Source organism: Leptopilina heterotoma, unplaced genomic scaffold (genome assembly GCF_015476425.1).
Source record: "Leptopilina heterotoma isolate Lh14 unplaced genomic scaffold, ASM1547642v1 Lhet_68, whole genome shotgun sequence".
Classification (NCBI taxonomy): domain Eukaryota; kingdom Metazoa; phylum Arthropoda; class Insecta; order Hymenoptera; family Figitidae; genus Leptopilina; species Leptopilina heterotoma.
The window spans coordinates 5,653,679-5,669,083 of record NW_025111157.1 but is presented as its reverse complement, the minus strand read 5'-3'; the positions used below and the strand labels follow the sequence as shown (position 1 = coordinate 5,669,083).

The 15,405-nt window shown below is 25.7% G+C and overlaps 1 protein-coding gene across 3 annotated transcripts in view; it reads right to left on the bottom strand.

The window, feature by feature from the left end:
- Positions 1-15,405, bottom strand: part of LOC122510466 (heterogeneous nuclear ribonucleoprotein K) — a 55,120-nt gene that overhangs the window by 27,158 nt on the left and 12,557 nt on the right. For 2 of the 3 annotated variants that reach the window (XM_043625136.1, XM_043625138.1), the window contains exons 4-7: positions 8,818-8,880; positions 3,815-3,869; positions 3,402-3,517; positions 927-983 (exon numbers count right to left, since the gene is read on the bottom strand). In XM_043625136.1, coding sequence (XP_043481071.1) covers positions 927-983; positions 3,402-3,512 — 168 coding nt within the window. In that variant the 5' untranslated portion in view covers positions 3,513-3,517; positions 3,815-3,869; positions 8,818-8,880. Of the gene's footprint in view, positions 1-926; positions 984-3,401; positions 3,518-3,814; positions 3,870-7,084; positions 7,320-8,817; positions 8,881-15,405 lie in introns of those variants that run through there. The other variant, XM_043625137.1, reaches the window with a different exon arrangement.

Sequence of the window (15,405 nt, the reverse complement as noted above, 5' to 3'; positions counted from 1 at the left end):
TCGACTACTTATAGTTAGGAAAATATTTATTTGTATAGGATTCAATTAATTTAAAAGTTTTTTTTTCTTTATAAACTGTTAACCCTTTGAGTCACGATATTAAACGAAAAGTTTTCTAACTAATGACTAATTAAAATTCACTAATAATAAAATTGACTAATAATAAAATTAACTAATTATAAAAATTGACTAATGATTGTAAAAATTGATCGCTGATTGCAAAAATTAAGATTGTTATAAAAAATAAATTTGCTAATAAACAAGAATTTAAAATTAAAAACGTTTTTTCTTCAACTGTAACTTTGGAATTGAAATTTACTTAAAAAAAAATGCAACATTTTAGTTTTCTAACAAGCCTTAAAACATTGACACTAAAAAAAATAAAAAAATATAATTTTTGAAATTATAATCCCTTTGACAGAAAGGGTTAAACCAGTTTCTCTCTATTAGAAAAATATTCTACTCTCAAAAAGAATCTTTTCAAACATTTTTTCAAACATTTTATCAAAACTTTTTATCAAAATATTATCAAAATACTTTTTTCAAAACAAGTTTGAACGACGAGAAATAAATGAAAAATTTCTCTTTCCCAAACTGAAAATTCAAAGATTATGAAAAAACAAATTTCCGTCAACTTTTATATGTGAATGAAAATAATAAATAAATGAATCCTAATGAAAATAATTTCCTATTTCTACTACCTAAAGGTTTTCTTTTTATATATCACTGTATCAAAAACCGATTTTTACTAAAAAAAAATTTTTTCTTTTCAAGATTATTAATTAACAAATGAAAAAAAAAAGAAAAAAAAACAACAGAATCTCCTCTTTTGTTTAATAATTGTTGAAAGGTGATAGATGTAGAAGAAAAAGGTTTTCAAATATTATCGAATAATAATCAATTCGACGTAAAATTGATTAGCTAACCTGGCTTCGAAGTTTTGTGATATTTTGTCCTCCTTTTCCAATTATTGAACCTGCAACCTGAAAAGAAGAAATTTTTGTTATAAAAACAGTGACAATTTTTTCATTATAATATAATAAAATTAGTAATTAGTAATAATAATGAATTAATTAATAAAAATAGTAATTGATAATAATTAATAATAATAGTAATTACTCCTTTTTATATCAATTCAATTAATTACGCATAATTTCAACAAAGAAAAATTCGTTCCATCTTTCTTAATTTAAAAACAAAATCCAAAATACTAAAAAAAGAAAATTTCGCGTTACTTAAAACGACAACGAATTAAATAATATTCCCAGAATATTTAAACAGATAGAAAAAAATTAAATTGTTTCTTAAAATTATAATTGGACATTAAATAAAATTTAAATTGAATCAAGATCGTAGATTACAGAAAAATATTAACAATTGTATTCTATTTTTTTCCTATTATTTAGAAATGTGTGCCGTAGAGAAAAAAATTACATAAAACAGAATACGAAAAACAATTTGAAAATTTGTAGCTTTTTCTAGTGCAAAATTGTCATCGGAGTTACGACAAGTTGATATAACGTGCTATTTAATGTGCACGAATAAACAAGTGGGTTTGACCTTCATGATCACTGAGAAAGGTAAATACGAGGAGTGACTAAGAATGCAGTCTTACTGCAACAGCCATAGAATGCTGCTGCGTCTTGCGACAATGATCAATGATCTCATTATGCAACCGCACACGACTATATATATGTACATATATGTACAATAAATTCTGACAAAAATGGTGATTTCATCCTCAAGAGAACTTTTTAAAAAAAACGCAAAAACGTGTTTTCTTTCCAAAATATTCCTGGCTTACTGTATTTCATATGAATAAAATATTTCTTTTCTTCTTCTATCCTTTTTTTTCGTTTTTATTTTACTTTTTATTTCCTATTTTCAATTTTTCTTTTTTCTATCTCAAATTTTTCTATTATTTATTTTTTACTTCTATTTTTTATTGTTTTACCTATTTTTATTTTTTATCTCTATTTTTATTTTTTTACTTCTATTTTTTATTCTTAACTTTTTTTTATTTCTATTTTTATTTTTTCACTTCTATTTTTTATTTCTACTCCAATTTTTTTTTACTTCTTCATTTATATATAAAAAACTGTTTTCCTTTCTCATAGCAATTTTGTTATATTTTCCATTTCTATTTATTCATTTTAATAAATACTCGCAATGTAAAATAATTTCCAAAATAAATTTTTTTTTTAGGAAAACATCATTTTTCAAAAAAAAAATTCGCTTATTCGGAAAATTGACATTAATTTATGAACTGGATGATGACAATTTTTCTCTATTTGCTAAGAGAAAAATTTGTGAATTCTTTCTTCGAGGAGAATCAATCGAAAAGATCGGATAATAAAGAATAATAATAAGAAAAGATTGAAGAATACGAAGAAGAAAATACTACAATAGCATTCCGGGCGTTTTTCTTCAATGCAGAAAATGGAACGCGTTACTATATGACTGGACAACAGCAGCAGCAGTAGCTTTTATGCCCGTGGATAATTCTTACACCATGAGACATGGAAGTCAATCGAAAGAATGCACATTTACGATTTTCCTGATTTCAAACGATGCTGTCCAACATAGCCAATTGAAGCGAGGTGAAAGTAGACACCCTGGATTTGTTAATCTCCTTGCAAAATAAGCATTTTTCCTTTTTTTTTCTCTCTCTCTCTTTTAGTTATTTTATTTATTTACTCACTAGGGTACACAGCCTCACTTGAGTAAAAATAAGAAAAAAAAAGAAAAAGAAAACGGAAAAACTTTCTAAAACATTCCACGTAATATTGTGAATAATCCTCCAAGAATTTTTCCCTATCAGATCAATTCTCACTTAATTGAAGGCGACTATAAAAATTTATAAATTAAAATATTCCTACTAATTAAATAAAAAATTATACTTAATAATAAAAATATTCCACCAATTGAATTTAAAGACTTTTCCAGTTTTTAATGTTCAAATAAAGGATATTTTTTACTATTTTTAAATAAAACTGTCATTTAAAAAAATTTTGTAATTATGTTTTAATAATTATTTAATAAAATATTGAATAAAAAGTATTTTTTAATAATTTTAATTGATTAAATAAACAAATTATAAAATTAATTATTATTACAAAAAAATGTAGTTCTAAGTAAATTTTGTTCTTTTTTTGAAGTAATTTAATTTTAAAGTAATTTCTTTTTTTAAAGTAATTTTTAAAAATAGTTTTAAAAAATGTCTTTATTTGAACGTTCAAAAGTAGGAAAATATTTAAAGGAACAAATTTACATTTTATTAATTAAAGTAAACTAATAAAATTTGAGTAGTAATTTAATTGAATTGAACGATTGAACTATTTTCAAGGTTTTATGAAAAAAAGAAAAAAAGGAAAACTTAAAAATGGAAATTGTTGGCTTACCTTACTGGGGATGAGCAAACGAAGTTCATCATCTCCTTGTCTGTAGCGTTTATGGGGACTAATTGGTCCACCGCTACCTGCCATACCTCCGGCATCAGCCTCTCTCTTCATTATTGCTAAAACAATGAGAAAAAAATTACATTTACGTTCTCATGCGTGTTATTGCAAATTAGTACATTTACTTCAAAATCTAACTTGAAATGCAATTCTCTTTTAATTGTTCCAAATTCAAAAAAAGATGGAGAAAACTACTTATAAATAAATTACACTGCCTAGAAATTAAAATTTAATAACTAAAAATAATTATCGTTCTTTTGAAATTTAGTTCTGAAAAATTTACTTTTATTAATTTTTTTTTTTTTTAACAAAACATTATTTAAAGAAAAAATTATTTTCTAAATAAAAAAACTCACCGTTAATGTTGCTCGAATTCCTCTAGCTTCTGAGATGAACTGGTGGTATGATATCCTTAAAGAAAAAGAATAATGTTATTTTTCTGCTCTGCGACGAATCACATATCGCACACAGCAGCGCAAAGCTGCGAACACGTTGCAAATATACAAAAGTAGGTCAATACTTGAATTAAAAGAAAATGAAAAACTTCAAATGCTTCGAAATAGATTTCAAAACTATAATTTATCATTTTAATCATTTTTATCGAAAAAAAGTAATTAAGTAATTAAATATTATCATAATTATCAGTATTATTATTATTTTCTACCCACGATCTACCTATTAACGAAAATTCATATTCCATATTATTATTACAGTCTCCTCACACAATTTCGTCTATAGAAAGTATAAATCTCAAAACAAAAATTTTTCGAAAATTTAATCATTGACTTATTAGTCAATAAATAAACAATTTTCTACAAAGTTTTCCACCAAGTCTTGTGAAATATTTTCTGTGAAATCTTTGTCAATCTTTTCACTTCCTACACACTTGAGATGATGATGAGAGAAAGAGAAAAAAATTCTTTCGATCATTGGAAATTCAATGAGACTTTCTCATTATCAAAATTTCATATTTTCTCTTCAAACTATATGAATTTTTATTCAATATTATTTAAATTTCAATAAATCAAAAAATTATTTAAATTTAAAAAAATCGACATATTATTTTTAATAGTTAACCATAAACTAAAGGAACAATTTTTTAATAGTTTAAGAAAGAAAAAATTACTCTCTAGATATATTACAAAACTCACGAGTATTTTTAGAGAAAAAAGGAGAACAAACAAAACATGTTAAAAATACTTTTAGCTACGAAATCTTAAAAAGAAAAAAAAAATACAAAGATTTCTGATAAAGTTTTTACAAGGAAAGTTTCAATTCTCTTTTCCGCCAATGAAATCTTACAAGTTACGCGTATTCAAGCTACGAACTATTGTATTCAAAGCACGTAAATTGCACCGACCGTTATTCATTATTTCGGTTAAAAAAAATCAACATAAAAATTAGTTGCAACAGTTAATTTTCAACTTAAGAGGAAAAGAAATTTTTTAATTTTTTTAACTATAATAAATTTATTTATTATTAATTATTATTTTGTTCAGTTAGAAATTTATTCTAATTCAGTTTTATTTATTTTTTTAATTTACTAAATTATTCTAAAATTTTTACTATATAAAAATAATAGAGCAAAAAACTAGTAACACACAAGTTATAAAACTTATTGCATAAAAGAATAAAAAAAAAGAATAAATAATAAATTCAAATATTCTAAAACCTTCTCTGTTAATAACAAAAGCTATTTTCACTCACAAAAGGTGAAAGAAGTTTGTGCCCAATTGTTCTCGTGATAAAAATCCCGACTCTCCCTTGTACTATTGTGTGTTGATCTCCTAATTAACTCCCCTCAATAATATTCTCAAAGCAACAACAAAAAAAAAAAAGAAAAAAAATGTTTATTAAAAAATTCCAAGTACTTTACGCGACACAATCTGACTTTTTTGCGGTATTTAACCAGATTTTTTTCTATTTAATTAAAAACTAAAATAACTTTATTTTTTTCTTTATATTCCTACATTATACAGTCGAGACATAAAAAAAATGAAATTAAAAAAGCAAAACGAAAAAAAGTATTAAATTAAGAGCAATTTAATTAAATCAAAACTGAACCTTTGTTTTCATGACAAACGGGAATTTTTACAAAACGATTACTATAAACAAAAGAGAATTCAAACGAAGTGATAAATACAATTATTCGAAAATACTTTTAATGAAAATTATTCTTCTTCTTTCAATCAAGAAATATGGATCAAAAAATTACAAAACAATTTTTATTATTTCTTTTAAACAACTTTTAAATCTTTTAATTTTTATTTCTATTTTTTTTTTATTTATTTACCTTTTAAATTTAATTTATATAATTTATTCTTCTATTTGTTTATTACAATTATATATATTAATTCACTAATAATTAATTTTTTAAATTTAAATCTTTGAATAAAATCTTTAATATTAACTTTTAAATATTTTTGTAAGAAAAAATTATTCACAAGTTTTCAACGTTCAAATGGAGGAAATATTTTTAATTACAAATATGTTTTCATAAATTACTGATTGCAATAAAAGTTAAAAACTTAAATTATACATCTGGAAACTTTACAATTAATTTTTTTGACAGTTACGCAAAATTCCTAATAAAAATTTCATTTGGAGAGGAAATAAATTTCCTTTATTCGAACATTCAGAACTTTAGGAACATAAGAAAAAATATATGGTTATTCTAGTTTCCAAACTAATTTTAATTCGTTATTCAATTATTATGAAATATATTATTGAAGACTTATATTATTACAAATTATTATTATTATTATTCAATATAAATATGGTTAAAAACGAATTATTTAATAAAATATTTAATTTAATTATTAATAAATTATTGGATAAAATTTATAAAGTTTATTAAATTGATAATTAATAAATTTTATTTAATAAAAATAGAATTTTCCATTCAATAAATTTTTATTGAAGATTATTAATTATTATTTTGTAATAAAAGCCTCTAATATATTTGAACTTTTTTTTATGAAAGGCCAAAATACGTTTTTGTGCTTTTTTCACAAAATTATTAAAAACAGTTTTAACAAAAAGCAGAAATTAATTATTAATATTAAGTTGCAATGAATATTAATGTTAACTAAACACAGAAATTACCTCTTCAAATTAATATTTGAACTTGAAAGTTTAGTTGACTTAAGTAAAAGTTATTTGCCCCAAATATTAATTACGTTTTTTTTTCATGACAAGTTAATCGATTTTATTTGACTCAAATAAATTTTATTTCCAGCAACTATTAATAGATTTCATAAATTAATAAACCGGTTATTGAAGTTACTAATGTTTCTCAAACAACTACACTAATTGAAAACAATAATTTAATGAGTTTACTATATCGATTCCCTAATATTCTGAAATTTTCAACCAACAACTAAGTACATCAATAATTAACATATTTCAATAGAATAATTTTCCATCGTCAACTAAAAAAAATAATTTGCTATTTTCTGCAATTTTTTCTTCATCTTCAACAAAATTTTTTTAAATTAAAAAAAAATCTTCCCTTATATTTAATGTTACATCATCTTCCCAAGGGTGAATTATTATCCAACAAATTGCATAATTACACAAATAAAAAAAAAATAATTTTTGTCGTTTAAATAAAACAAAGCACATACTTGAATTTCTACTTGCTTGAAATTTGACTTAGCAACGAGACACACAACACGGGTATAAAAATTTCTTTTTTCGCACAGTTTCAAAATCTTTTTAAATTCTTTTTTTTCTTCTCTTCTTTTATCCCTCTTAAACCACTGTGACTTTCACCGGGAGCACTGACAATACATTTCCTTTTCCCGCAACACTCTCACAAACAAAGAGGGAAAAAAAAGGAAAAAAAAAAATTGCGGATGCTCATTAGTGAAATGCGTGATTCAAGTTAAATAGCGTGCAGATTGTCATATTGATCAGCTGATGGTCGGGTGGACACTAAACTAGTTCGTGGAATTCACCCCTATTGTTTTGAGTATGCGCATGCGTCACACTCACCTTATGCCTTCATCAATTGCTTTACTATGTACTCCCCCCTTCTCTCTCTCTCTCACTCTCTTTATCCTCTACTTCCCTCCCCCCACCTCTACCCTAAAAAACCCTTCTCTTTCAATATCAATTCATCCACCCTCATCCAATTTTCTATTCGTTTGTAAAACAAATAATTACATAAAATTTTTATTTTGTTTATTGAAAAGAAATTTATGGATTAGTTTAATAATTTTTTTTTGATAAATAAGGTAAAGAAGTATTTTTCTTTTTTTTCCCCTCTTTTTTAAATAACTGAAAGAAAACATACTCTATTGATCCGGGGAACCTATCTGTTGCGAGTCAAGTTTGAAACAATACTGAGGAGAGTTTTACAAGCGAAAATGGACGTATCATGGTTGGAGAAGTTACAGGTTCGAATTCATGAATGAAAGTTTAATTTTAGTTCATTAAAGCGAACGTGATGATGTAAATAAATTTAATTGTTTGAGATCTCACAGCGGTTTTGGGGCATAAAAAAAAGTCGTTTACATTATAAAAAAAAGTCTTTTCTTTTAATTTTTAACAATTTTAATTAGGTGTTTAAAATTATTTCGAGTATTTAAATATTTACTATTATTTTAAATAATAATCGAATATTTACAATTTTTGCTATTACACAAAAAAAATGTACTTTTATTTACTTGGAATTTTTGTCTAATTTTTTATAAGAAATATTTGCTTTTTATTAAAACTGTTTTTTAAATTATTTTATAAAAAAGGCCGAAGAACATATTTCGGCCTTTTTATTAAAAAATAATATTTCCCTTGTGTGCAAAATTTGGAATAGAAAACATAATGGATTAAAATTTAAAAATACCACTTGTTTCATAACTTTTTTTCTTGGCCGATAAGAAACGTTTTATCAAATAATTCATCACGAACAAAAGTTTGAGGTTTAAAGGATTAAATCTCTTCTTTATTAACAGTAAAAATGAAAATGTTCTATTTTTGTTAATCAAGAAGGAAAGTTTGAAATTCCAAGGGAATTAGATGCTCGATTGTCATTATTTTCACTCTCAGAAATTAACAATAATTTTGCTAGCAATTTTAACAGCAATTTTGCTTAAGTGTTTTCATTAATCAAGAACGAAAGTTACAGGTTCGAAAGATTTTTTTTATTTCTTTTTTCTAGCACTTTTTATTTTCACTGGATTTATATATTTAGAGATATTATTTAGTTATTTGCTTTTCATGAAAAAAGCATTTTTCTTTTTATTAAAAACTCATACTTTTTATTTAATAAAAAAAAATTAAAATAAAATTTAATAAACAAAATTTGCTAACGTTAAAAAAATTTAGATCAACAATAGAAATTAAAATTTTAACTCACCACACTGATCGGTTTTAGTTTTAAAAGAAGAAAAGCCTCCTTTAGCGAAAATTCTCTTTCTTTCTAAAACAAAAGAAAAAAGTAAAATTATTTTTAACATGTACATGAAAACAGTGAGAGAAAATAAAAATTTTGCACACGCGAACCGCACATAATACCTACGCAAAATTGACCCTTTTTATTAGTTTACATAACTTATCTAAATTATTTAAATTTTATATTCAATTTTCTATATTTAAAAATTTTTTCCATTTCAAAGAAGGAAAAAAAATAAAAATTTAGTAGATATGCATATTTACCTACGCATTAAAATGAAAATATATCAAGATATTTCTCCAGAATAAATACATTGATTGGATTTTCGTTTGTTTGTCAAAATATACATAAAATACTCTATATATCAAAAGAATGTTTAAATATGCTCTTAAATAAAGTACATAAAATTAATAGAATTTACGGTAACATACATTTTTTTCGTATATATTAGCAAAATATATCTGTGGCACAAATAACATCGCATATCAATTTAAATTTATTAAAATCTACATAACATTTTATCTTTCTGTGAGTAGAATTCGTACACATATTTTACGAATCTCCTATACCTAATAATCCTAAAAATAGAACCCAAAAAAAAGAAAAAAAAATCCAAAGAAAAAAATTAAATATACAAAAAAGGTAAAAATCAACTTCTAAATGAATTTATTAATTCAATTTTTGAAATTATCTTCCTTTCAATTAAATATTTCATAACTTTTAAAATAAAATACTTTCTTATATAAACGAACATCTAAAACAAACACAAAACCGGTTTCACTAACCGGTTAAAAGTTAATCAACGATTAAATCAAATCGACAAATCACGAGCTCTTAAAACAGGCAATAATTACTAATTAACTTTAAATTAGGATATGTTTAACCAACCCTAAAAATGCTATATCCGTTTATACAAAAGCAGAACAATAACTAAATTACTGAGACTTTGAAAAAAGCCGAAATTTTCTAAGTAAATTCTTTCAATAATCTAAATATTCATTTGAGAAAAATTTAAATATAAAAAAAAATTTAAAAGAAAACAAAATTTATCGTTTAATTAAAAGTGTGATTTACTTTTTAGCAATAATTACTGGAAGAAAAGAATAATTTTAAAAAAACAGAAGAAAATTGTAAACAAGAATAAATTATTCGCAGGTTTAATAAATTATAGAAATTTTATTATCAACGATAGAAAATTTAAACACATTACCAAAAATTAAAAAATAATATCAAAATTAGTTATCGAACGAATTATAAATGATTCAAAGCAAATAAAAATGGAAATAACAGAAACTTTCATATTTCGAACAATTTTTTCTAAATTGCTTACAAATTTTCTAGAAATGGTTTAAAAATGGTTACAAATTGTCCAGAAATGGTTTAAAAATAGTTACAAATTGTCTTAGAAATGGTTAAAAAAAATGACTTTAAAAAAACAATTTAAAAATTCAAATTGTTTAAATAACCGAAATTGCCATAATAGTCTAAACGGTTAAAAATTACTCGAAAGGCATACTTTCTAAATTCCATTAAGATTTCACTTTTTTTTTTTCAAGTGAAAAATTGAGCCACTGTAATTAGAGATGAAATGACAAGTTCCTCTCCAAAGTGACTCCACGAATCTCTCAATAATTTATCTTTTGCAATTAGTTTCAAACTTAAAATCCAAATATTCAAACAGTTACATTTTACCAATTCAACTCCCTTCTTTAAAATACTATTAAAATGAAACTTTTATTTTAAATCACCTTTTTCAACTGGAGAATTTACAACTGGAAAAAATAAACGAGTTTTTCAATTTTGTTCGAGTGCGAGTGAAATTTTCGTCACTATTACAAGGGAACAATTTCGATTCAAAAGAAATGAGACAAATAGTGTGAAATGTGCAATGGAAAAAAAATTGGTTTTAATTAGTACATCAAATTTTTAATAGGTATATCAAAGAAGACAAAATAAATAACTAACTACCTCATATTAAAATTGATGATCAGGTAATCTTCACCATTGGGAGATTGACTGAATCGCGACGAACGTGTATATAACGCCAGCACACTCAATTCTTGATGAAAAACCAGCTTAAAAGCGAATCGCGACGTTTAATTAAAAAAAAAGGACTTTTCAAAACAGAAATTGTTTAGAATTGTCAACAATTGTTAAAAATTGTTAACAGTTGGAGGACTTTCACAAGACTATTTTTTCACTAGGACCCCGTCAAAGTAACTAATATTCCTAATACTACGACACGAGGTTACACAAATCCGAAAAAAAAATTTGGTGCAATGTGATGATTTCTATTCAATTTTCTCTCTTTTTTTTAGAACAAGTAAAAAAAAAATGAAAAAGAAACGAGAAAAGTGGCTTACTTAAAGGTACGTCGCGGCCACCACGATATCCGGTTGTGAAGTTCCAAGAGGACCATAGGGGAACCCTCGGATGCACGTAACTAATATTTCTCAAAGAGAACCCGAAGTGTTCTCCACTTAATGTCGTGGTTGTTAGTGGCTTCCAATGGCCTCAAACTGGCTTCTTATCTCATGAATCGCCCAATCAAAAAACCGACATCATCCCTTGCGGAGGATTGGCCAACAACGGCCACTACAACGATTGCAATTGGCTAAACAGCTTAAGTTACCTTGACTACCGTTAGTATCAACAATATACACCCTGGTCGATAATGTGCCTACAACATATTACTTTTTTTCTTCCCTGGAAGCTTTGCACTTGTTAACCATCATCGACGACTACTGACCCTTGTCAACCAAGGTTGGCCCTACTCTCTCTCTCCTCTTTTCTCTCTGTGAATAAAAAGAACTCGCTCCTTCTAAACCTTTACAGAGCTTCGTGACGGTTTTAGGCCATTAACACCTTAGATTTAGAACACGTTCATTATTCGAAGCTCTAATAAAAAAGACCGTCAAGGCCACTTCTAATCTATCTGAACTTTCATCAATTTTCCATAAGAAACATTTTCTATCAAAAACATTTGATATCAGACATTTTATATGTTCTATTGGTTGTGTCCTCGGTTGTGTCCCTATTAGTTGTAGTACAATTTGGGAAAATTGTATCAGGGTGCCTAACAAATTACCAAAGATCAATTCTCTGACTTTTTTATTACATCTTTCGAAAAGCTTCCCATTACTAAATTTTCGAAATCCTAATAATATAAGTTGAATGCTTCTCTTTAGCAAATTCTTCTTTACATCAAGAAGAAGCATTTGTTCCTCTTTCCAAAATAAATAACATAAAAATGTTCCTATCAAAACCAAGTAAAAAAGAACATAAGGTTTTTTTTTTGAAAAGAAAGAATTTTGTCTTTTTGACAATAGTTTTAAGAAACGTGTAAAATTCTTAAGTTTTTAGGCCTTAAAATGACCTTTTATTGTAACAGATTTTAGGGAAATAGTTAAGAATATAAAAGCAGAAAAATAATTTTTCTAATCCATTGCAATAACAGTTCGTTGAAATACAAAAGAGGTATGAGAAACCAAATTTTTACCTCCGCCCCCTGCAATAAACTTAATGTATTTCTATCGATGGGATTAAGTTGTAAAGCACAGGACTAAATATTTTAGCAAAAAACCCAAAATCATAAATTTTGTATCTGTTCTTGTCTCATTGCTATCTCTTTTCGTCCCTTTCTCAAAATCTCCCACCTTTCAAGTACCTCTAAAAATCTTTTTCGATTTTTTCGGATTATTAAACATTTTAGCTTTTTATTTTCCATTTGTTTTAAAATTTCGAAAAAAAAGAAAATCCAATGAATTTTTCATGACATTTCTAGAGAAAAAAAAAACAGATTACAAGAGCTTTTCATGAGAGAGATTTGGGCAAAATATAAAAGGCATATTTTTAGAATGTTTCGGAACTTTGCAAAGCCAAATAGAAACTATTTGCTCACTATTTAGAAAGATCACAATCATTTTCGTTTGACAGGGTCAAACAAAGCTTGCTGGTCGTTTCATCCGAAAATGAATCAGTGACTTTTTTCTATAGTCTTCAGTAATTACAATTTTTTATTTTTGTAACATCAACTTTCAAATTTTTAAACAATTATGACAATTCAAATTTTTTTTAACGAATTTGTCGTATTATTGTCACGTTCCACCAAACTTGTTTAGAATTGAAAAGAATTTGGTTCAGACTTGATTAAGTCTGTTAATAAAACAGGAAAACTAAAGTGTTATTCAGAATCGTCTTCTGAATTCTAATGAACCAGGAAATTCACAACTTTAAAAAGAAGTCTTCCAAATAGTTTCCAAACGAAAGAGTTTTGTTTTACAATACTAATGCCCAATACTTATCAGCCAAATTTACAATTTTTATAAAAAGTTTTTACAAAATCAAAAACTGATACAATTTATAACGTTTCTATAGACTAGATTTTGAAATTAATACATCGAAAGTTTTTTTTTCAAAGATTAATAATATTTCCGATTGGCAAAGTACGTAAAAATTACGAAATTATTAAAGAAATATTTGTGAATATTATTTAACATAAAATACAAATAGATATTTTACGTTTTATATTCTGAATTCCAGTTACTTTACTCGGCATACAAAAGAAATTTCGTCACACACTTCCTTTCTGAAAGGAAGTGCTGCATTTTCAAGTGTTTTATACCAGAACTCTCGAAAAAAGAAAAAGAATCTCTAGTGCCTTGAGTCACGACTAATTATTCAAAGGTAAATTTTGATCCCTAGATGTTCGATTTTTGTTGAGAAAAGAATTCTAAATCTCAATTTAAAAAATTTTTAATTCCTTCTTTTTAATTTTTAATTGAAAAATTCAGAATCGTAAATTAGTATAAATTTACTGCCTTTCTAATTATTCGTTTAAAGTAAAAGAAACATTTTACTAAAATATCCTCAAAAGATTTCATTTCTTCCCTCCTTTAAGTGCAAAAATGAAAAATTTTCATTTTTATTAATCAAGAACGAAAGTTGGAAGTTCGAAGGCAATTAAATGCCTTTTGCTTGTCGTATTTTTCTTCGTGAGAAAAGTACAATTTTGCTAAAAGTGTTTTCATTAATCAAGAACGAAAGTTAGAAGTTCGAAGGCAATTAAACGCCGTTTTTCCTCTGAAAAACAAAATTAATAATAATCTCCAACTTACAAAACAAGAAATATCTCAATCTATTTTTAGCGACAAAAAGAAGAAATCACTTGATGGCGATAAAAAATTATCTTTAAAAATAAACATCTTAATTTTATATTTCAATGACAATAAAAACAAATATTCGGAAAATTAATGCAGTAAAGTGGTGGTTCGATTGATCTGTTAATAGCCCTCGGGGTATACAGCCATCGTGTCAGTTCAATCGTGAAATATGATCAAAAACTATATAATAACTCAACTAAATAATTTAAAAGGTAATTTCTAAAATTAGCATCCACTTGTTTAGGACAGTTAATCAATCGCATGAATTATGACAATAGAAACAGAAGTTCCATTCGTCAGAGTTTTAAAAACGTAACGAATCAACAAACGTATTTCTAATACAATAAATTCCTTAAAATAGAAACCAAAGACCCTAAAGAATATAAATCTTCATTTCAATTCAGATCCCAAATTAACTTAAAGTATAAAAATATTTTTTCCATTTTAATAAATTTACTTAAAACCATTAATTCATAGTAAATCTAATCAAATTCTTCAATAGAATCGAAAATGAAATTTGCATTTTTATTCAAATAGAAGAACAGCATAGAAAGAAGAATTACATACAACTACAGATAAAAAGAATGAAGAGGAAAAATAAAATCATATTTGCATAAATGAAAAGGAAACTCGAACATAGTGATTAAAACGTTCCATAGAGATGATAAACCAAGTGCACTAGACTGTTTACTTCAGCGTTTGAGGAAATAGAAGATACCGAAGTGGAAAGCGAAACTACGATGTTGAATGGTACGAGGTAGAGTCGAGGTGGGTGATGACCGGAAGAGGTGAACGAACGGATATCAACGACAAAGAGATCAGTGTGTAAGAGTAAGAAAAGATAGAACTTCAGCACAGGCAGAATGGGAGTCACTGAAAAGAAGAGAAACTTAAGAAAACAAGAAACGAAAATACGAATAGCAACTTCTCTAGTTTTCAGTTTACAACGTTTCGCTTTCCTTTTAGGAAGAATTTCAGAAAAATAAATCTGTATTTTTTTCTAAACGACGAAAAGAAACACTTGTGACACGATACGTGACGACTAATAACTACAATCTAGATGTTTCACTTTCTCTTATGGTGAAAAAATCTTTTTGGCACTGAAATTTTTTACTCAAAGACAGGATAATACGAACATTTAGAAATAAACATTTCACGTTCATAAGTAAAATTTACGTATAGAGAACTATAGCATCTAAAATAGAGAAGTACAGCAAGTCGATGATACCTGAGCGAAATTATTTAAAGACTTATTGAATGCAGTTGTTGGAATAGTTTATTCAATAGACTATAGACAGAGGTCATAGACAGCATTTTCCTAATAAAAAGTTAATAATTCTTCATTTTCTTCTTTCTGTTAAAATCTAGAATATTCTGTTTCTTAGCGAGT